General features: G+C 43.7%; 1 protein-coding gene across 2 annotated transcripts in view; it reads left to right on the top strand.

The window, feature by feature from the left end:
- LOC112233500 (zinc finger protein 618) overlaps nt 1-23,287 on the top strand; it is a 45,357-nt gene extending 22,070 nt beyond the window's left edge. For both annotated transcript variants that reach the window (XM_042311334.1, XM_024401170.2), the window contains 9 exons: nt 14,022-14,111; nt 14,510-14,593; nt 15,496-15,585; nt 15,744-15,839; nt 16,749-16,826; nt 17,536-17,580; nt 18,313-18,390; nt 19,816-19,986; nt 20,940-23,287. In XM_042311334.1, the coding sequence (XP_042167268.1) occupies nt 14,022-14,111; nt 14,510-14,593; nt 15,496-15,585; nt 15,744-15,839; nt 16,749-16,826; nt 17,536-17,580; nt 18,313-18,390; nt 19,816-19,986; nt 20,940-22,543 (2,336 nt within the window). In that variant the 3' untranslated portion in view covers nt 22,544-23,287. The remainder of the gene's footprint in view (nt 1-14,021; nt 14,112-14,509; nt 14,594-15,495; nt 15,586-15,743; nt 15,840-16,748; nt 16,827-17,535; nt 17,581-18,312; nt 18,391-19,815; nt 19,987-20,939) is intronic.
- The last annotated feature ends 914 nt before the right edge of the window (nt 23,288-24,201 follow it).

Consider the following 24,201-nt stretch of genomic DNA (forward strand, 5'->3'; position numbering starts at 1 on the left):
CTTTAACTATGCCACTTTGTTTACATACTCATCTCATATGTATATACTGTACTCGATACCATCTACTGTATCTTGCCTATGCTGCTCTGTACCATCACTCATTCATATATCCTTATGTACATATTCTTTATCCCCTTACACTGTGTATAAGACAGTAGTTTTGGAATTGTTAGTTAGATTACTTGTTGGTTATTACTGCATTGTCGGAACTAGAAGCACAAGCATTTCGCTACACTCGCATTAACATCTGCTAACCATGTGTATGTTACAAATAAAATTTGATTTGATTTGACTTGTCAGGATTGAGGGAAAGATGAACGGAATAAAGTACAGAGATCCTTGATGAAAACGTGCTCCAGAGCACTCAGGACCTCAGACTGGGGTGAAGGTTCACCTTCCAGTAGGACAACTACCCTAAGCACACAGCCAAGACAATGCACTAGTGGCTTCGGGACAAGTCTCTGAATGTTCTTGAGTGGCCCAGCCAGATCCCAGACTTGAACCTGATCAAACATCTCTGGAGTGACCTGAAAATAAACTCTGCAAAAAAAAGATGCGTCCCTTTTTCAGGACCCTGTCTTTGAAAGATAATTCGTAAAAAATAAATAACTTCACAGATCTTCATTGGAAAGGGTTCAGACACTGTTTCCCATACTTGTTCAATGAACCATAAACAATTAATGAACATGCACATGTGGAACGGTCGTTAAGACACTAACAGCTTACAGATGGTAGGCAATTAAGGTCAGTTATGAAAACTTAGGACACTAAAGAGTAGAGGTCAACCGATTAATCGGAATGGCCGATGAATTAGGGCCGATTTCAAGTTTTCATAACAATCGGTAATTTAAAAAATATATATATATTTTTAGATATCTTTTTATTTAAATAGGCAAGTCAGTTAAGAACATTCTTATTTTCAATGACTGCCTAGGAACGGTGGGTCAACTGCCTCGTTCAGGGGCAGAACGACAGATTTTCACCTTGTCAGCCCGGTGGATTCAATCTTGCAACCTTATAGTCCAATCTTGCAACCAACTAGTCCAACGCAATAACGACCTGCCTCTCTCTCGTTGCACTCCACAAGGAGACTGCCTGTTACGCGAATGCAGTAAGCCAAGGTAAGTTGCTAGCTAGCATTAAACGTATCTTATAAAAAAACTATCAATCATAATCCGTAGTTAACTACACATGGTTGATGATATTACTAGATATTATCTAGCGTGTCCTGCGTTGCATATAATCTGACTGAGCATACAACATCTAAGTATCTGACTGAGCGGTGGTAGACAGAAGCAGGCGTGTAAACATTCATTCAAACAGCACTTTCGTGCATTTTGCCAGCAGCTCTTCGTTGTGCGTCAAACATTGCGCTGTTTATGACTTCAAGCCTATCAACTGCCGAGATTAGGCTGGTGTAAACGAAGTGAAATGGCTAGCTACTTAGCGCATGCTAATAGCGTTTCGAACGTCACTCACTCTGAGCCTTCTAGTAGTTGTTCCCATTTGCTCTGCATGGGTAACGCTGCTTCGATGGTGGCTGTTGTCGTTGTGTTGCTGGTTCGAGCCCAGGGAGGAGCAAGGAGAGGGACGGAAGCTATACTGTTACACTGGCAATACTAAAGTGCCTATAAGGAACATCCAATAGTCAAAGGTTAATGAAATACAAATAGTATAGAGGGAAATAGTCCTATAATTCCTATAATAACTACAACCTAAAACTTCTTACCTGGGAATATTGAAGACTCATGTTTAAAGGAACCACCAGCTTTCATATGTTCTGAGCAAGGAACTGAAACGTTAGCTTTCTTACATAGCACATATGGCACTTTTACTTTCTTCTCCAACACTTTGTTTTTGCATCATTTAAACCAAATTGAACATGTTTCATTATTTACATGAGGCTAAATTGATTTTATTGATGTACTATATTAGGTTAAAATAAGTGTTCATTCAGTATTGTTGTAATTGTCATTATTACAAATGAATAAATAAAAATACCCCAATTTTAATCGTTTTTTTTCATCCAATAATCGGTATCGGCGTTAAAATCATAATCGGTCTACCTCTACTAAAGAGGCCTTTCTACTGACTCTGAAAAACACCCAGGCTCCCTGCTCATCTGCGTGAACGTGCCTTAGGCATGCTGCAAGGAGGCATGTGGACTGCAGATGTGGCCAGGGCTATTAATTGCAATATCCTTTCTGTGAGACACCTAAGACAGCGCTACAGGGAGACGGGACGGACAGCTGATCATCCGCGCAGTGGCAGACCACGTGTAACAACACCTGCACAAGATCGGTACATCTGAACATCACACCTGCTGGACAGGTACAGGATGGCAACAACTGCCCGAGTTACACCAGGAACGCACAATCCCTCCATCAGTGCTCAGACTGTCCGCAATGGTCTGAGAGAGGCTGGATTGGACTGAGGGCTTGTAGGCCTGTTGTCTGGTGAGGACCTGCCTTACATCAGTGGCAACATCGTCTATGGGCATAAACCCACCGTCGCTGGACTAGACAGGACTGGCAAAAAGTGCTCTTCACTGATGAGTCGTGGTTTTGTCTCACCAGGGGTGATGTTCGGATTTGCGTTTATCGTCGAAGGAATGAGCGCTACACCGAGGCCTGTACTCTGGAGCGGGATCAATTTGTAGGTGGAGGGTCCGTCTGGGGCGGTGTGTCACAGCATCATCGGACTGAGCTTGTTGTCATTGCAGGCAATCGCAACGCTGTGCGTTACAGGGAAGACATCCTCCTCCCTCATGTGGTACCCTTCCTGCAGGCTCATTCTGACATGACTCTCCAGTGTGACAATGCTGGATCGGATGGTGAGGGCTAGGGGCATTCCCCTCAAATGTCCGGGAACTTGCAGGTGCCTTGGTGGAAGAGTGGGGTAACATCTCACAGCAAGAACTGGCAAATCTGGTGCAGTCCATGAGGAGGAGATGCACTGCAGTACCTAATGCAGCTGGTGGCCACACTAGATGCTGACTGTTACTTTTGATTTTGACACCCCTCCTCCCCCTGTATTCAGGGACACATTATTCCATTTCTGTTAGTCACATGGTTGTGGAACTTGTTCAGTTTGTCTGTTGTTGAATCTTATGTTCATACAAATATGTACACGTTAAGTTTGCTGAAAATAAACTCAGTTGACAGTGAGAAGACGTTTCTTTTTTTGCTGAGTTTAGCTGTCCAGCGACGCTCCCCATCCTACCTGACAGAGCTTGAGAGGATCTGCAGAGTAGAATGGGAGAAACTCGACTAAAGATTTGTTTTTAGTCGAGCAGTCAAAAATATATATTATGGCACGAGACGCCAGTCTGATTCACGCCTGTCTCTCAGTGGACTAATCCACTGTGGCTCACCAGTAGTACATTTACTGTTAATTCCTGTTTCTAGTCTACAGTGTTTGTTTGGTTATGGTAATTTCTGTTAATAATGTTAAACTTATGTCTGTTTTTACATCTTTCCCTCTATCCTGACTAGTTCCTCAACGTAGCCCGTTTGAAAAATCTTTCCAGCTATAACCACTCTGTGTGAAAGGGGGACAAAATGTCATGCTCTGATCCGGTGGAAACGTCATAAAATACCTGATTACTACTTATCCCTTGCGCAAATAGCGTACTGGTCTGTCCAGGACACTTATTTTATACAATGTTGCAAGTTTGCTAGCTCAAGCTTCAGTTGATACAATGTTTCAAGTTCCTTGCAGACAGACCATTCATAGCCAATGTGATTTATGGTATATTTATTTTTAACAGGATATTTTCTACCTGCAGGCTGAAATGTTTATTTGTTGGCTTTATGTGGGCTATTTCTACATAGTTGGCAATGGCAATAGAAGTTATTTTTATTTTTTATTTTTTTACACGCACATGATAATGATTTTGAGATGCAAAGACTTTATTATAAATTAAACTGTTCCACGAAAATGTGAATATAAAAATCATAACTGGCACACAGATTTTTAGAAATGGTAAGATAAATTGGGACTCCAAATGGAAAATGCTGCAGAGGGCCAGAGAGACGAGTCTAGGAGGAGTCGGAAATGGCGGTGAGTAGTGCTGACAAAATTGAGTAAAAGATGGTGAAGCAACAGCTGTGCTGGAATGCGTAACAATTTGGGTGTCAGTTCTGATGGTATGAAGCGGAATGATGAGGGTCAAGGACATAAGAAGAAGAGATCATAATACAGAAAGTAGTGGACCATCTAATAAAGAAAGCATAAAGAGGGCCAAGGTAGGAAGCAAGAGTAATGATGTGTTGGAATGGAATGTGGTGATAGTGTTTGATGAGACCACAGGGCCTCGCACCCTATCCAACTAACTAATCCTGTAGGTGAAGTGAAATTAGTTAATTGGAAGTGGTAGATTTTGTTAATATTTTGTGGTAGCCAGGCTCGGCAAGAGAAAGTTCTATCAACAGAAAAGCTTAGTGGGAAAAAGATGAAAAGTCATGTCCCTGGTGGTTATGCTAGATTGAGAGGAGTCATCACCGGGGTCCCGATATCGATGTCCATAGACGATATTAAAGGAAATGTAAAGGGAGGAAGAGTGATTGAGGCCAAAAGGTTGATCAGTAGGAAAGAAGGCTTTCACTTTGACCAATCAGTGCTGTTGAGGTTTGAGAAGGTTATGCCTGGGAAAGTACAGATCGGATTCCTTAGTTTCAATGTCAGAGATTTTGCCCCATCCCCATTGAGGTGTTTTTAAATGCCAAAGAATGGGACATGTAGCTGCTCAATGTAAAGGAAAGAAAGGGTGTGGAGGGGAGCAATGTGAAGGTTGTGTTGTAAATGTGTGGGGGGGGCAATAGTGCAGCATTTGGTGGGTGCCAGGTGAAGAGAGGCTCAGCGAAACAGTGCATTAGGAAAGTATTCAGATCCCTTCATTTTTTTTCTCACATTTTGTTATGTTACAGCCTTATTCTAAAATTTATTAAAAACCAACAGGTTTTTAGAAATGTTTACAAATGTATTTAAAAAGAAAAATGATAGCACATTTACATAAGTATTCAGACCCTTCTCCCCCGATTGCTCAGTTTGACCGGGCCGCCAGCTCTACGATGAGTCTTGGTGGTTCCAAACTTCTTCCGTTTTTAAGAATTATGGAGGTCACTGTGTTCTTGGACCTTCAATGCTGCAGAAAGGTTTTGATACCCTTCCACGGGGTCTGTGCCTCGACACAATGCTGTTACGGAGCTCTACAAACAATTCCTTCGAACTCATTGCTTGGTTTTTGCTCTGATATGCACTGTTAACTGTGGGACCATATTTGCTCCAGAGTGGCGCAGTGGTTTAAGGCACTGCATCTCAGTGCTTGAGGCGTCACTACAGACACCCTGTTTCAAATCCAAGCTGTATCACAACCTGCCGTTGTTGGGCGTCCCATAGGGTGGCACACAATTGGCCCAGCGTCGTCCGGGTTTGGCCGGTGTAGGTCTTCATTGTAAATAAGAATTATTCTTAACTGACTTGCCTCGTTAACAAAAAAGAAAGAAAAAAAAAGAGACATTACCGTTCTAAAGTTTGGGGTCACTTAGAAATGTTGTTGTTGAAAGAAAATCTAATTTTTTTGTCATTTTTGTATTTAAAAAGAAAAAAAAACATAATTGATCTGAAATACAGTGTAGACATTGTTAATGTTGTTGTAAATGACTATTGTAGCTGGAAACTGCTAAATGGAATATCTACATGGGCATACAGAGGCCCATTATCAGCAACCATCACTCCTGAGATCCAATGGCACGTGTTAGCTAATCCAAATGTATCATTTTAAAAGGCTAATTAATCATTAGAAAACCTTTTTGCAATTATGTTAGCACAGCTGGAAACTGTTGTTCTGATTTAAAGAAGCAATGAAAATGGCCTTCTCTAGACTAGTTGAGTATCTGGAGCATCAGCATTTGTGGGTTTGATTACAGGCTCAAAATGACCAGAAACAAAGCTTGTCAGTCTATTCTTGTTCTGACAAATGAAGGCTATTCCATGCGAGAAATTGCCAAGAAACTGAAGATCTCACAACGCTGTGTACTACTCCCTTCACAGAACAGCGCAAACTGGCTCTAACCAGAATAGAAAGAGTGGGAGGCAAGGGGACAAGTACATTAGTGTCTAGTTTGAGAAACCAACGCCTCACAAGTCCTCAACTGGCAGCTACAGTAAATAGTACACTCCAAACACCAGTCTCAACGTCAACAGTATACGGCCATAAGCGACTCCGGGATGCTGGCCTTCTAGGCAGAGTTCCTTTGTCCAGTGTCTTGTGTTCTTTTGTCTATCTTAATCGTTTCTTTTTATTGGCCAGTCTGAGATTTTTCTTTTTCTTTGCAACTCTGCCTAGAAGGCCAGCATCCTGGAGTCAGGTCTTCACTGTTGATGATATTTTAATGAACAACAAAATGTGCTTTTCGTTTAAAAACAAGGACATTTCTTAGTGACCCCAAACTTTTGTGTGTGTGTGTGTGTGTGTCTTACCAAATCAGGTGAAATCAATTGAATTTACCACAGGTGGTCTCCAATCAGGTTGGTGAATCATCTCAAGATGGAAACAGGATGCTCCCGAGCTCAATTTTGAGTCTCATAGCAAAGGGTCTGAATGCTTAGGTAAATAAGGTATTTGTTTTTTATTTTTATACACTTGCAAAGATATCTTAACCTGTTTTTGCTTTGCTAGTATGTGTAGATTGAGAATTTTTTAAAGGCTGTAACGTAACAAAATGTGGAAAAAGGGAAAGGGACTGAATACGTTCTGAATGCACTGTATAGAAGTAGTCATGATGTTTTGTATGCAGAGGCTGTAAAACCGATTGGGGGAACTACAGTGTGGAATAATGGAGCTTCCATGGCTGCTCATGTAGTAAGTGGACCTAATGTCGGGGCTTGTGTTTCTGCTGGTCCTGGCTTGGTTTGAAGGCCTGCTCAGAAATCTTGCGCTCATGAATGTGCAGTGTCAAAGGACACTTTGAAAATTAATCAAGTAGACTTCAAAACTTTTAGTTGGTAAGGTTGTCAGTATGACTTTAATCCAGACAGGGCCCTCATCCCCGTCATTCGCAGGAGGAAAAGACGGAGGTATCGTGGACAACGTTCCGGGTGCCTTATCCTGTTAGGGCAAGGTGAGACGTCTGCGTCTCACAGCCTACAGGAAATGGAAATGCGTAACGCCAAATGCTAATAGTACTCGCTAAAACTCAAACTTTCATTAAAACACACATGCAGGGTAGTCAATTAAAGCTACACTCGTTGTGAATCTAGCCAACATGTCAGATTTTTAAAATGCTTTTCGGCGAAAGCATGAGAAGCTATTATCTGATAGCATGCACCCCCCCGCAATACCCGAAAAAGACGTAAACAAAGGAATTAGCGTAGCCGGCGCTACACAAAACGCAGGAATAAAATATAAAACATTCATTACCTTTGACGAGCTTCTTTGTTGGCACTCCTATATGTCCCATAAACATCACAATTGGGTCTTTTTTTCGATTAAATCCGTCCATGTATACCCAAAATGTCCATTTATGAAGCGAGTCTGATCCAGGAAAAAGCAGCTTTATAAAACGCTACGTCATTTTTTTAAATTAAAAAAGTTGCCGATAAACTTTGACCAAACTACTTTTGTAAACCAACTTTAGGTATTAGTACACGTGATCAATTTGATCGATTTATTAACGGGGCAATCTGTATTCAATAGCAGCAGTTCTTGAAATGATGCTCCGTTTTCTATCTCAAAGTTCAAGATGTGTTCTTGATGACAGGAAGTGCCTATTTCTCATCTGACCAAGGATTAACTTCAAAGCAAATGACAGTACTGGTGACATCGTGTGGAAGCTGTAGGCATTGTAACCTGCTCGCTATCTATTTTCCCTTGCCATTGACAATACAGGCAACTGGCGGAAGGATATTCTTTTTTTTTTTGTGAACAGTTTTCCTTGGGCTTTTGCTTGCTCCTCACGCTCTGTTATAGTCACAGACATGATTTAACTAGTTCTATAAACTTCAGAGTGTTTTCTATCCACACATAATAATCATATGCATGTACTATATTCCTGGCATGAGTAGCAGGACGTTGAAATTCTGCGCGATTTTTAACAAAATGTTGAAAAAAAAAGTCCTGAGGTTTTAAAAGGATCCGTTGCCGAGAGGGTAATCTACATTTACCATCGGTCCTATTATCCAACGTACAATCAATCAATAATAAAATGGACAAACTACGAGCATGTATAACCTACAAACGGGACATTAAAAACTGTAATCTCTTATGTTTCACAGAGTCGTGGCTGAACGGCGACATGATTAACATACAGCTGGTGGGTTTTAATCTTTTTCGGCAGGATAGAACAGCGGCCTCTGGTAAGACAGGGGGCGGCGGCCTATGCATATTTGTAAACAACAGCTGGGGCACGAAATCTAAGGAAGTCTCAAGGTTTTGCTCGCCAGAGGTAGAGTATCTCATGATAAGCTGTAGAACACACCATTTAACCAAGAGCGTTTACATCTATATTTTTTGTAGCTGTCTATATACCACCGCTGGCACTAAGACCACACTCAATGAGCTGTATACGGCCAAACATGAAAACGCTCATCCAGAGGTGGCGCTGCTAGTGGCCGGGGTCTTTTAATGCAGGGAAACTCAAATCAGTTGTACCTAATTTCTATCAGCATGTTAAATGTGCAACCAGAGGAAAAATAACTTTGGACCACCTTTACTCCACACCCAGAGATGCATACAAAGCTCTCCCTCGCCCTCCATTTGGCAAATCTGACCATAATTTTATCCTCCTGATTTTGTGCTTACAAGCAAAAACTACAGCAGAAAGCCCCAGTGACTCAGTCAATAAGAATGTGGTCAGATGAAGCAGATGCTAAGCTACAGGACTGTTTTGCAGAGGCGCCGGAGCAGAAGGCAGACATTTTATGTGCCTGCAACGATTATTTTTTTTGTTTTATCTGCGATGTTTGTAAAAATAAAAAAATAAAAAATGTTTTATATATTTTTACTATTTTTGTCTAATGTTGCCGCTGCCGTGTCTTATGACCGAAAATAACTTCTAGACTTAAGGACTGCGATTACTCACCACAAACTAGCATAATACTTTTTCTTCTTTCACGACTCTGACGAGCCCGAGGCGGCGGATATACGGCTCCAGATCCACAGATGATGCAATCTCTATTGTACTCCACACTGCCCTTTCCCACCTGGACAGAAGGAACACCTATGTGAAAATGCTATTCATTGACTACAGCTCAGCGTTCAACACCATTGTGCCCTCAAAGCTCATCAATAAGCTAAGGACCCTGGGACTAAACACGTCCCTCTGCAACTGCATCCTGGAATTCCTGACGGGCCGCCCCCAGGTGGTAAGGGTAGGTAACAACACATCCGCCATGCTGATCCTCAACAAAGGGGCCCCTCGGGGGTGCATGCTCTGCCCCCTCTTGTACTCCCTGTTCACTCATGACTGCGTGGCCAGGCATGACTCCAACACCATCATTAAATTTGCAGATGACACAACAGTGGTAGCCCTGATCACAAACAACAATGACACAACCTATAAGGAGGAGGTCAGAGACCTGGCTGTGTGGTGCCAGGACCACAACCTCCCTCAACATGGTTAAGGCAAAGGAGATGATTGTGACACCATTGAGAGCATCCTGACTGGTTGCATCACTGCCTGGTATGGCAAATGCTCGGCTTCCCGCTGCAAGGCACTACAGAGGGTAGTGTGTACGGTCCAGTACATCACTGGGGCCAAGCTTCCTGCCATCCAGGACCTTTTATATCAGATGGCTTCAGAGGCAGGCCCTAAAAATTGTCAGACTCCAGCCACCCTAGTCATAGACTGTTCTCTCTGCTACCGCACGGCAAGTGTTACTGGAGCGCCAAGTCATAAGACTCCTGAACAGCTAATCAAAGGGCTGCCCAGACCCCTCTTTTACGCTGCTGCTGCTCTCTGTTTATAGTCTTTGCATTGTCACTTTAACTCTACTTACATGTACATATTACCTCAACTAACCAGTGCCCCCGCACATTGGCTTGTTATTTTACTGCTGCTGTTTGTTAAGTAACAAATAAATGTAATTAACACTTCTTTTCTTAACTTATTGAAAGGTCTACACTTGTTGTATTTGGCACATGTGACAAGTAAATGTTGTTTGATTTTGACTTGGGTTGTGGAAAGCAGAAATGCCAGGTTGAAGGTTATTGTGGAGATGGCAAAAGAGATATTGTGGCTAACAGATGTTACTGTTGAAATGGTTGTTGACCTGCTGAACAATCGTAAGGGAGTGTTTTTTAGCATGATATAGATAAAGTGTAATGGGGTATGGTGGGTTGGGGAGGGTGTGGAAGAAGTAGTAGGAATTTATTTGGTATTTATTTTCATGGTTGTACAGAATTGGCGGCATGCACGATTGTTTAACGGATATCATGGAAGAGGAGAAGGACCGCCATGATATCATGGAAGAGGAGCAGGACCGCCATGATATGGAAGAGAAGGACCGCCATGATATCATGGAAGAGGAGAAGGACCGCCATGATATGGAAGAGGAGAAGGACCGCCATGATATCATGGAAGAGGAGAAGGACCGCCATGATATCATGGAAGAGGAGCAGGACCGCCATGATATCATGGAAGAGGAGAAGGACCGCCATGATATCATGGAAGAGGAGAAGGACCGCCATGATATCATGGAAGAGGAGAAGGACCGCCATGATATCATGGAAGAGGAGAAGGACCGCCATGATATCATGGAAGAGGAGAAGGACCGCCATGATATCATGGAAGAGGAGCAGGACCGCCATGATATCATGGAAGAGGAGAAGGACCGCCATGATATCATGGAAGAGGAGAAGGACCGCCATGATATCATGGAAGAGGAGAAGGACCGCCATGATATCATGGAAGAGGAGAAGGACCGCCATGATATCATGGAAGAGGAGCAGGACCGCCATGATATCATGGAAGAGGAGAAGGACCGCCATGATATCATGGAAGAGGAGAAGGACCGCCATGATATCATGGAAGAGGAGAAGGACCGCCATGATATCATGGAAGAGGAGAAGGACCGCCATGATATCATGGAAGAGGAGAAGGACCGCCATGATATCATGGAAGAGGAGCAGGACCGCCATGATATCATGGAAGAGGAGCAGGACCGCCATGATATCATGGAAGAGGAGAAGGACCGCCATGATATCATGGAAGAGGAGAAGGACCGCCATGATATCATGGAAGAGGAGCAGGACCGCCATGATATCATGGAAGAGGAGCAGGACCGCCATGATATCATGGAAGAGGAGCAGGACCGCCATGATATCATGGAAGAGGAGCAGGACTGCCATGATATCATGGAAGGAGAATAAAAAAAGGTTGCTGACCCCTAAGTGTAGCCTTTTAGTAGCGTAACAGCAGAATCTGCGAAGGCCAGCTGCAGCAGCAGGAGGAAGAGGGTTGGGAACATTCTTTTTGTTTTCCCCTTCTGGTTAGGCTATCTTGATCTCTGGCAGCCTCATGTCATTTGTGTGTCTAGTTGATTTAATCAACATGTGCTTGACGCACCAGACAAGCTCAGTAGCCTACATATAGTTGATTTGATTAAAACACATGGTGTGACTATATGGGGGGAAAATACACAATTGCAATTTCTATCAATTGATTAGTTGAAAGAACAAAGCAAGTTTGGGACAAGCCTAGTTTGCACAACCAATGAATTTCTGCACAAACTGTCAGAAACCGTCTCTGGGAAGCTCATCTGCATGCTTGTTGTCCTCACCAGGGTCTTAACCGACTTCGGTGGGCAAATGCTCACCTTCGGTGGCCACTGACTTATTGGAGAAGTGTGCTCTTCACAGATGAAACCCTGTTTCAACTGTACCAGGGAGCTGTCAGTGTGTGTGGTGTGGACGAGCAGTTTGATGTGAATGTTGTGAACAGAGTTTCCCGCGGTGGCAGGCATGAGCTACGGACAATGAACACAATTGCATTTTATTGATGGCAATTTGAATGCACAGAGATACTTTGACAAGATCCTGAGGCCCATTGCCGTGCCATTCATCCATTACCTCATGTTTCAACATGATAATGCACACAAGGATCTGTACACAATTCCTGGAAGCTGTAAATATCCCAATTCTTCCATGGCTTGCATACTTCTAGACATGTCATCCATTGAGCATTTTTGGGATGATAGCGTGTTCCAGTTAATGGCTGATACTCCACTCAGCCATTGAAGAGGAGTGGGACAACGTTCTACAGGCCACAATCAACAGCGCGGTCAACTTTAAGCGAAGGAGATGTCGTGCTGCTTGAGGCAAATGGTGGTCACACGAGATACTAACTGGTTTTCTGATCCACGCGCCTATCTTTTTTTTTTTTTTAAGGTACCTTTGTCCAGCAGAAGCATATCTGTATTCCCAGTTGTGAAATCCCTAGATTAGGGCCTAATGAATTTATTTAAATTGACTGATTTCCTTGTGAACTGTAACTGAGTAAAAAATCTTTGAAATTGTTGCATTTAAAAATTTTGTTCAGTGTCGATCATTCTCTCTAACCCATATTTAAAACAAATAATGTAACCTTTTAACTACACAAGTCAGTGAAGAACAAATTCTTATTTACAATGATGGCCTACCAGGTTAACTGCCTTGTTCAGGGGCAGAACAACAGATTTTTTACCTTGTCAGCTCGGGGATTCGATCCAGCAACCTTTCAGTTACTGGCCCAATGCTCTAACCACTACGCTACCTGCCGCCCCATAACATAGTAATCACTACTTCTAGGCCACTTATATCATTTTAAACATAATAGAACGGGCTCAAATCAAATTAGTTTCCAACAATATGAAGAGTTGTCCTCTTGATATTTTTGTGGCAAACACAACGCTTTGTATTCAGGACATAAAGTTAATTTCTTTGACACATTTTTGGTAGTTTTACTTTAGTGCCTTAATGCAAACCGGATGCATGTTTAGAAATATTTGTATTCTGTACAGGCTTCCTTCACTGTGTCCGTTAGTTAGGTTAGTATTGTGGAGTAACTAAAATGCTGTTGATCCATCCAAAAAATGTTCCAATCACAGCCATTACTCTATAACTGTTTAAGTCACCATTGGCCTCAAGGTTAAATTCCTGAGTGGTTTTCTTCCTCTCTGACAACTGAGTTAGGAAGGACTCCTGTATCTTTTCTAGCATCTGGGTGTATTGATACACCATCCAATGTGAACTAAATAACTTCAAGTTAAAAGGAATATTCAATGTCTGCTTTTTTTTTTTTTTCATCTTTTTTTTCATCTACCAATAGGTGCCCTTCTTTGGCATTGGAAAAGCTCCCTGGTCTTTGTGGTTGAATCTGTGTTTGAAATTCACTACTCGACTGAGGGACCTTACAGATACTTGTATGTGTGGGGTACAGAGATGAGGTAGTCATTCAGATATCATGTTAAACACTTATTGCACACACAGTGAGTCCATGCAACTTATTATGTGAATTGTTAAGCACATTTTATACTCATTTAGGCTAGCCATAACAAAGGAGTGTAATACTTATTGACTCGAGACATTTCAGCTTTAAAATGTTTTATTAATTTGTAAAAATGTCTAAAAACACTATTCCACTTTGACATTATGGAGTATTGTGTGTAGGCCAGTGATGATAAAATCACATTTTAATCTATTTTAAAGTCAGGCTGTAAGACAACAAAATGTGGAAAAAGTCAAGGGTGTGAATACTTTCTGAAGGCTCTGTAGCTACAAACCATATGTTTTTGACCTGCACCATTCTCTCCACAACACCACCTTGATAATTCTCCCAGTAAGGGAATAGGTCACATCTCAACAATCTTCTTCCTGTACGACATGGAATAATCCACACTGCACAAAAGCAAAGTCGACGGACCAACAACACGAAGAAAAAAAACCATTCACTGTTTTTATACCTTTATTGAGAACTGAAAGAAATGACTGCTGTGAGCTAGGCAGTGACTAGTGGGTTGTGACATCGTTGTGTGTGCCGCAGATAGCTTCCGCTACTCCTGTGACATCTGCGGGAAGAAATACAAGTACTACAGCTGCTTCCAGGAGCATCGTGACCTGCATGCTGTTGACGGTAATGGACTCGCCTACCTAACCTCTCTTCTCCTCCTTTTACTTTCCATTTTTTTTGTTCCTACTAGGCCTTTTCTATTCGGTGTCTGTTTTTGAATTCAAATGGGAACTTGTTCTGTCTCCGTGGCGATGTTGACTTGACTTGCAGTTCCATAAAAGTTTGGTTTTGTTAATGAATTCCTTGGAAGTTGAGCATGTAAAGTCCCTAGTAAAAGGAAGATCTCAAATGCTTAAAACAGGAAACTAGCCAGTCACAGGGCTGATATTTGTAATAATAATGTAATTGTAGCTCTTAAGCAATTTTGATTGAACCTTCACTTCCACGGCTACTGCTGCTCTAAAGAAAGTACCCTTGACCCCTTCCTCCATATCGCTCTTGGTCTCCCCCTCTACCCCCAGACCCATATGAGCAGGTGGTTCTAGGACCTGTGGAAGACCTCAAGGAGGAGCCGCCAGTGGAACCATTCCAGAAAATGGGACCAAGTAAGGCTGCGCTGCATGCTGGTCTGCTGTTGCTTGGCAGATTTGGGTTTTGCTATTGGGCGCACCATACAGTGCGAGATATACACTGAGTGTACAAAACATTAGGAACACCATCCTAATATTGAGTTGCACCCCCTTTTACCCTCAGAACAGCCTCAATTAGTCGGGGGCATGGACTACAAGGTGTCGAAAGTGTTCCACAGGGATGCTGGTCCATGTTGACTCTAATGCCTCCTACAGTTATGTCAAGTTGGCTGGATGTCCTTTGGGTGGTGGACCATTCTTGATACACATGGAAAACTTGCGTGAGAAAAACTGGCACATACTACCATACCCCGTTTAAAGGCACTTAAATCTTTTGTCTTGCCCATTCACCCTCTGAATGGCACACATACACCTTCCATGTCTCAATTGTCTCGAGGCCTACAAATTCTTCTTTAACCTGTCTCCTCCCCTTCATCTACACTGATTTTGAAGTGGATTTAACAGGTGACATCAATAAGGGATCATAGCTTTTCGCCTAGTCAGTCTATCATCTGTGTTTTGTACAGTCAGTGTATACTGCAAAGTGGTTGATTTATGTATCTGAAATCCATCCTTTTGCAGTGTGTTAAGGCAATGTTATTAGTTTTAGCATGTAGTGCTTTAGCTCATGGATGCAATGTATTTGGCTCTGAGGATAGATATTAGTAGATTATATCCCATTATGAGCGTAATACAATATGATTAGATTTGGGGAATAATTCAGGCTCATTTTCCCCCAGCACTGAAAATGAAGGGAACCATTTCAGGGAACCACCAGAGATGCTACACATGTTGTTCTTCTATCATTACAGGAAGTTATTTTTATTGAATGCAAGTAATGTGACATTTTGAGTAACTTTTGTCAATTTCTCCCACAGAAACTGGGAGCTACGTGTGTGAGTTCTGTGGGAAGCAGTACAAGTACTTCAACCCATACCAGGAACATGTGGCTCTTCACCAACCAACGAGTAAGTCATCTCACAGGTCTACGGAAGGGACTAGTCATCTGTTGTAGTCTAACCTCTCAAACTCTCGTCACCTGTGTTAGGTCATCAGTTCAGTTAAAGTAGGTAGATAAGTTGGCACTTATTTATTTGATGGTACTGACACAACTCTCTACCCACAGATTGGTCCTTCGATAATATGAAGTCGCCTCGGTCACGTGGCAGTGTGGGTGGAAACATGGACATCAGCAAGTACAGTGCCACTAAATTAGAAACCGGTATGGACAACTGAGCTAGGATGTGAATGTATATAGAGTGACAACCAAAGAAGGTGTCCCAAACCACTTAAAGATGTAAACTTTTAGACCTTAAAATGGATCGGAGAGTTTATAATGAAGTGGGCAGGTTCAAACCCTAACTGTCGTTATGTAACATTGTGATATCACTGTAAAGCAAGGCTACAACCTCCTCCCGCAGATCGTTTTGTCTCAACTTTCTCTGCTGTGATCCGAAGCACTCCCTCGCTCGTCTTGTCTGTCATATCTCTCACCTGATCAGTTCCTCTGTCTCCACTGACTAGTCTGTCTAAGCAGAGCTATTTAAAGCTTGACACACTCCTCTAGCACAGAATAATGGGTCAAAGGAGATGGTGGACAGGAGTAGTAGGACTCCTATTCAAATGCTATGGGTGAATATTCCCTTTTTAATTGAATCCGGTGACGAAAAAGCAATGAATCATCCCAAGGTGACACTCCATATGCAGTACCCATGATGGTCATTTCACTGGATCAGAATGGTATGGACTTCAGAAAGCAGATATTGCATCATTATCCACCATTATTGTATGATACGTTATGTAGCCACTTGTTTTTCACCCATGTCAGAGGTCTACACTCAAAAATAAAAATAATTTTTTTTTTGTGTGTGTATCTGGACTGTTTTTACTCACCAAGTAAGAAACCTTTTTGGAGAGCGCAATGGGTTTTCTTTGGGTGTTGTCAGTTAAAACTGTATTTATTCATACTTTTTTTAAATTTAGTGTGTTACTTTTCTATTATTTCTCTTTCTTTTCTTTCTCTCTGCATTGTTGGGAAGGGCCCATTTCACTGTAAGCATTTCACTGTTAGTCTACACCAGTTGTTTACCAAGCATGTGACTAATACAATTTGATTTGATATATTCCACAGACAGTCCCTTCAGTCGGAAAATAGAGAGCAAAACCCAGTCCAGCTTGGTGGACACCAACAGTTCCCAGAACTCAAGCGGTGAGCACTGAGGCGCTTCTCATTAGCTATATACTTGTGCATTTTATGAATGTCTCTCTGCACAGTGCAGTATATTTTCAGTTGGGCAACTCTGACAATCATTAGCTGTGAATGTCAATACATAGGGAGACAATGTGTTCTTACTGAGACCTGGGTAGAACATGGAGGTAGATGGAGAGTGAATCAGGCAGAAATGTGAGTGTTGGTGGCTTAGTGCAGTGTTTCCCAACCCATGTCCTCGAGTACCCCCAACAGTACACCGTTTTATTAGAACTCTGGACATGCACACCTGATTCAACTTGTCAACTAATCATCAAACTCTCAATGAGTTGAATGAGTGTGTGTTGAGAGTGTTTGTCAAGGGCTACAACGAAACTATGTACTGTTGGGGGTACTTGAGGACCAGGGTTGGGAAACATTGGCTTAGAGTCCAAGCATATAACCACATTCAAATCAAGGCTGTAGTCTGATTCTCTACCCTGCTTCCTGAAGTATACACTCGTTTGCTCCCCCTTGTGGATAAAAAAATAATGGATTGGTCTAGGAAATGTAGTGGAAACATCCTGTCTAGCCAATGCCTACATCAATCGAATGCTTTTAAATCCACAAGGGGAGGAGAGAAAGTGCACACTCTGAAAGGGTAGGGAATTTGATCTGAAAACCAATGCAGTGTGTCTGAGTCGGATGTCACTCACTTCCTCTCAATTAGGTACTCCAAGCCCCCTGGTGACCGGTTCGTTCCCTGCGTCACAGAGTGAGTCCACTCCTCTCTCTACCTGCCTGCCTGCCTGCAAACACAAACAAATTTCACCCCCTCCATTTTGTTTATTTTGACCATAATGAGAAACAGCTGCTGCCAGTGATATTTTCCTACTCGTCATTTTACCCTGTTCATTTGGGCTTGTCACACTTGCACCTTCATTTAGGCAGTGTTTGTGACCCTGTAGTACTTGATGTGAAGGGTTGAATTTAGGCAGGTTAATCCATGGCGAATGGAAGAGACTAGGTGTTGGATGACTGTTTTAAGTGGTGTCATGACATGAGGGACTTTTTTTGCTGACCCATACTTTACCCCAGCTGGGCATAATGATTCTGTGCCCTTCAACAATAACCTGTTACAATTGACAAGCCAGGTGGGAAAATGTCATGAAAAACCTATGCAATCAAATGAAGTTTTACCAAATAAATTAGCCACAAAGTGCTTCACAACAATCAGGACCTAATGCTGCTAGAACCCCAAAGACAAACCGACAGAGACAATGTCACTAGGTAGGAAGACACAGTCACCCTTAAATGGCATACATAGATAATAAAATATTAAATTAAGTAGGTTGAACATGTCCCTGTATTTTTATATGCGGTAAAATTAAACTTGCCAGCAGTGACCTAGATCTAGCGACGCACCGGGAATAGACTGGACAGGTCTACAGTGGATGTGCTCTTTCTTATGCTACGGGAAGCCTCATTCTGGTTCTTGTGTTTCTAGAACCCTACACATGTGGCGCCTGTGGCATCCCGTTCCAGTTCTACAACAACCTGCTGGAGCACATGCAGTCCCACGCTGGTGAGTTACCTGCACCTACAGGGAGATATACCCGACTGGCTCTACTCATGGAGTGTAGTCGTCAAATGGCTGGGAGGCAAGCTTTCAGCTTGATCAAGTTGGTCTCAGTCCAAGTTGAAGTTGAATTCTACACTTGTTAATGGCTTGATACTTTGGATTCTTAAAGTACTTTGATATTCTTTCAAACTACACCTTCATTTTGGAATAGTTTGACACAAACAGCTGCTGTATATCACACGATAAGGTTAAGATATATATCACACATCAAATGTTTTACATATTACATTTATTATGCACTTTATTTGTGTTATGACCATTGTCACCCCTGTAGTTTTATGTGTACCTATTCTTTTGGTTAATTATTGGTTGTTTACTAACCCCATCTAACTGTTAGCCACTAGCTAACCATCAGCTTTTAGCTAACCATCAGCTTTTAGCTAACCCTCAGCTTTTAGCTAACCCTCAGCTTTTAGCTAACCCTCAGCTTTTAGCTAACCCTCTGCTTTTAGCTAACCCTCTGCTTTTAGCTAACCCTCTGCTTTTAGCTAACCCTCTGCTTTTAGCTAACCCTCTGGAAGTATACGCTGCAGTTCATTAAAGGTCATCAGTCAACTGAAATACATTCATTAGGCCTTAATCCATGGGTGGGACTTGGACGGCACAGGCCCACCCACTTGGCAGCCAGTCCCACCCACTGGGAAGGCAGGCCCAGCCAATCCGAAAGGGTTTTTACCATAAAAAGGGCTGTATTACAGACAGAAATACTCCTCAGCACGCCCTCAGACAATCCCGCAGTTGAAGAAGCCGGATGTGGAGGTCCTGGGCTGGCTTGGTTACACGTGGTCTGCGGTTGTGAGACCGGTTGGACTTACTGCCAAATTCTCTAAAATGACATTGGAGGCAGCTTATGGTAGAAAAAGTAACATTCACTTTTCAGTCAACAGCTCTGTTTGACATTCCTGCAGTCAGCATGCCAATTGCCCACTCCCTCAATATTTGAGATATTTGTGGCATTGTGTTGTGGCAAAACTGCTCATTTTAAAGTGGTCAATATTGTCCTCAGCACAAGGTGCACCTGTGTAATGATCATGCTGTTTAATCAGCTTCTTGATTTGCCACACCTGTCAGGTGGATGAATTATCTTGGCAAAGGAGAAATGCTCACTAACAGGGATGTAAACAAATTTGTGCACAAGCTTTTTGTGCATATGAAACATTTCTGGGATTTTTTATTTCAGCTCCTGAATGGGACCAACACTTTACATGTTGCGTTTATATTTTGGTTCAGTGTATATGGCCCTATAACAATTAACCAATTACTAACACTTTAGCTATTAGCCTTTAGCTATCCCTCTGTAGCTTGTAGCGGTTAGATAGTGTAACCGTAGCTTAACAGTTAACTGACCTTCTGTCTGTTTCCCCTCAGCGGATAATGAAAAGCATACCAAAGGGGAGTCTCCAAACACATCACCGGGCCCAGCCTCACAGGACCAGTTATGGAGGTCCCCCCAGCCCCAGCATCAGGCCCAAGCTCAAATAGTTCAAGTCCAGATACAGGCTCAATCCCAGGCTGCACAGAGAAAACACTCCATCAACCGTGAGTAGGCTACGAATCATTCAATATTGCTGTTCTAGTCAATGCTGCCTATGAATAAACAGGGTTTCCACCCACTCTTGAAAATGTGCTATGGTGATGAAATTTCACTTGTGTTATAAAATACATTTTACCAGAACATGATTCGTATTTCGTAACCTAATAAATCCGATGATAAGCACCAAGCTCTGTTGACAGAGCGGTGCCATTTCTTTTGCAGAAACTTTTGAGGATTTTACATGTTGTGGTTGTAGTCTGCAAAGTTGTTTCTGTAGGTCGCAAAAATCAAAATTAGCATGGCACAATCTAAATTAAATGTAAAAGGCTTTGCAAGTGAAAAGCTTGCAGTATGCTCAGTGCTCCGTTGACATGTCAGAGAGAGGCTTGTTTTTGTAAGAAATCTTCTGAACAGAACAGGAATTTAATATGAAAAGCGTATACTAAAATATAAAAATGCATGACGTCTCAAAATCAATATCCATCTTACCTCCTATATTGTTTTATGTCCTCCGGATTCCAGAAGAAAGATGATGTGTTCTATGTTAAGCCTGTCAGTTAGCCTGTCAGTTAGCCTGTCAGTTAGGCTGGATGCTGTGTGAGAATGCTATGTGACGCAATGCCATAATCCTGATTAATTGCCACTTTTTTCCTCTGGTCTCCATTGATTTAGTCACCTTCATTTTGGCCAAATCTCCAATAACCTTTTGAATGGATTATGATAGAGACGTGATTATTTTACCCCCTTGTCAAAATATGCGTGTTTGATTGGACACCCTAATAAACACACTTTGGCCACACTGCCTATGAATACATACTTTATCTCTCTTGCTTAAACTCTTTCTCCTATCTCTACCTCCCTTTCCCATAGTTTTCGTCTATTTTTCTCTTTATCCCATCTCCTCTCCCTCTCTCCTCCTCACTCTCACTGCATCTCTCCCATTCCTCTCTCTCCACAGAGAACAGTGGTGGGTTACCGGAGAAGGAAAGGCAACAGGTAGCCGAGCGTCTCCTGAGGGTGATGTGTACAGACCTGGGCATGCTCAACATGCTCAACAGCAAGGACTTCCTGAAGCTAGCCCAGACCCTGGTGGACACGGGTGCCCGCCACGGTGCCTACTCCACCCGCGACGCCCTGGGCAACATGAGCTCTCTGGCCCTACGCCAGCTTCCCCGCATGTACAACCAGGTCAAGGTGAAGGTGACTTGCGCCCTAGGCTCCAACTCCTACCTGGGCATTGCTGTCACCTGCCACTCCCAGACAGTGGGACCTGATGCCTGCCTAGTGCTGACAGCCTACCAGGTGGAGGGGTCCAGGCTCAAGCGCTATGTTTTAGGAGTCAAGGAAGCAGACCTGAGGGAGGCGCCAGAGCAGGTGCACCAGTGGACACAGAACGTGCTGTCGGAGTTCGTCATGTCAGACATCCGCACGGTGTACGTGACTGAGCCGCGGGTGGGGGTGGGGGGCTTGCCGCTGGGTGGAGGTGGGCGGAGGAGGGTGTGCCTGCGGTGTGCCGGGTGCTCGTTGAGTGCTGTGGTTCAAGCGGTGCTGGGGAAGCACAGCTTGCAGGCAAGGGGGCTCCACGAGCTGGCTGAGCTGTTGGCTGCCTGCCACGACATCGCCGCCTCCACCAGCCTCTTGTCCACCAGCGCCGCCACGGATGAGGGCATGTCTAACCCCTCCACTCCCCCTGGGCTCAGCCCCACTCCTCCCTGCTGGGACCGCATGGCTGAGGCCCTCCTTCAGGTGCACTCCCACTTTGAGCAGATCTTCGAGGCGTATGGGAGGAGCAAGGCCACGGCTTCCACACTGCAGGGCCTCAACAAGCACCTTCTAGGGACACTGACCTGCCTGTTGGCCCCTCTGCGCCTGGCCGCCCTGGAACTCAGCAGCCAGAGGAGGCCAACCCTGCAACAGGTGCTACCTGTTTACCTGCGCTTGGAGAAACTGTTCACCTCCAAGGCTGGGGAAGTGGGGACCTCCAGCAAGCTCTGCCATTACTTTCTGGAAGCTCTTAAGGAGAACTTCAAGGTGGAGAAAGCCCACCAGGTAGCCATGGTGCTGGACCCCCAGCTGAAGCTGCGTCCTGTCCCAGCCTACCAGCAAGAGGAGATCATCGCCCACGCCTGCGAGATGGCCACAGACGCCCGCGACGGTGGGGGGTCCGGAGGTGAGGATGTGGATGGACCCTCAACACTCAAACGGCTCCGCGTGGACGTCCCCAGGGGTGGGGTGAATGCCAGAGGTGTAGTAGCCGTGTCGTCGGGTGAGGCGTCGTCAGATGAATGCCAGACCCAGGTGAGACAGGAGGTGTTCCAGTATCTGGCTGAACCGCTCCTCCAGGGTACCAACCCAGACCTCTTCCACTACTGGAGCACCACTGTGGGCGACCGCTACCCCAAACTGGCACGCCTGGCACTGTGGCTGCTGGCCGTGCCCGCTGTGGGTGTCCGCAGCGAGTGTGTGAGCGTCTGTGAACAGAGCTTGGCCATGAAGAGGAGGCAGCAGGTCACCGCCGAGGAGATGAACAAACTCATCTTCCTGCGCTCCAACATGGCCTGAATGTTACGGTCCGACCAATAAGGCTGACCGAACCACGACCATAGCTCGACTGTCCTAGACCGACCCACCAATGACTACACAGACTTTCTACAGCGGGATAGCAGAACCCATAGTGCGATCTTCTCAAGATGCTGATCAAACTGTGGTTAGTGCCAAATGCAACAAAGAAAAAATGTATTATCAGGGGTTGAATTGCTTTTAAAATTGATAGGATAAATGACAAGGGTAGTAAGTAAGGGGTGTTGCGTCTGGTGCTAGCTAGTAACCGCTGTTATTAGTAACCGCTGTTATTCTTTGGCCCTTAAAGATCTCGCTTTCACTGTATCACTTCTGACCCTTATGTGTCAAAGTCAATTTCATGCCTTTACTATGTTATCAAACTGCCGTCTTTTTACAATTTCTTCAATGGCTTGTAGTTGTCTGGCTTTAGTAGCCCTTTGAAGGACTAAAGGAGGAAGATTGGCCTTCGGTGGTTGTGTATGGCCTGGCATCAGATCCGTTCTGGACAATGGTGCCATTGGAGTGATCTGTTACTGAGTGACTATACTGAATGACTTGATGGTTGGGGTGGGTGTGATTAGGAACTCGTCGGCCTGATTGCTATATATATTTTAGTAATAATAAATTCAATAGAAAGAGGAAAAGAGAACATACATGAAGTGAGCCTCCAACCCCACCCAGCCAACATGTTTCCATCCAACTCCCCACACCTGGAAACCATGTTTCCATCCAACTCCCCACACCTGGAAACCATGTTTCCATCCAACTCCCCACACCTGGAAACCATGTTTCCATCCAACTCCCCACACCTGGAAACCATGTTTCCATCCAACTCCCCACACCTGGAAACCATGTTTCCATCCAACTCCCCACACCTGGAAACCATGTTTCCATCCAACTCCCCACACCTGGAAACTAGGTTTGCTCATCAGTCAGCACTCCCCCCTCCAGGTGACCAGAGGTGTCGAAAGCATTCCACAGGGATGCTGGCCCATGTTGACTCTAATGCTTTCCACAGTTGTGAAGTTGGCTGGATGTCCTCTGGATGGTGGACCATTCTTGAGACACACACAGGAAAATGTTGAGCGTGAATACAACAGCGTTGCAGTTCTTAACACACTGAAACCGGTGTGCCTGGCACCTACTACCATACCCCGTTCAAAGGCACTTCAAAATGTTGTCTTGTACATTCACCCTCTGAATGGCACACACAGACAATCTATCCAATTTATTATAATTTATTATTTTGTATATGTGTTGGGCTTTCTACATTTTATTTGTATGTATTAAGGCGTTAGCTAAGATTATTCTTTAGAGTCAAGTATATTTGTCCAGGCCTCAATTGTTCCTTGATTAGCACCATTCATTCTCGCTGTGGATAATTCTGTTAGAGCTTCTAACAGTAAATGTATCCACTGGAGAATTGGGAGAGTGAGGTGATTGCCATCTAAGACACAACAGTTTTTTTTTGCGGCAATGCTGCCTGCCAGCAGTTAATCATCTCTTATTGAGAGGTTCAAGGAGCTATCGTTGTTAAGTAACGTAATAGATGCAAAGCATTGAATATTTACATTGCTGCACATTTAACTGCAGGGCACTCTCACATAATTTGAAAAATGTGCCTAACTGATTTAGGGGACACAGTGAACAGTTGGGAG

Source organism: Oncorhynchus tshawytscha, linkage group LG33, assembly GCF_018296145.1.
Source record: "Oncorhynchus tshawytscha isolate Ot180627B linkage group LG33, Otsh_v2.0, whole genome shotgun sequence".
In the NCBI taxonomy this organism is placed as follows: Eukaryota; Metazoa; Chordata; class Actinopteri; order Salmoniformes; family Salmonidae; genus Oncorhynchus; species Oncorhynchus tshawytscha.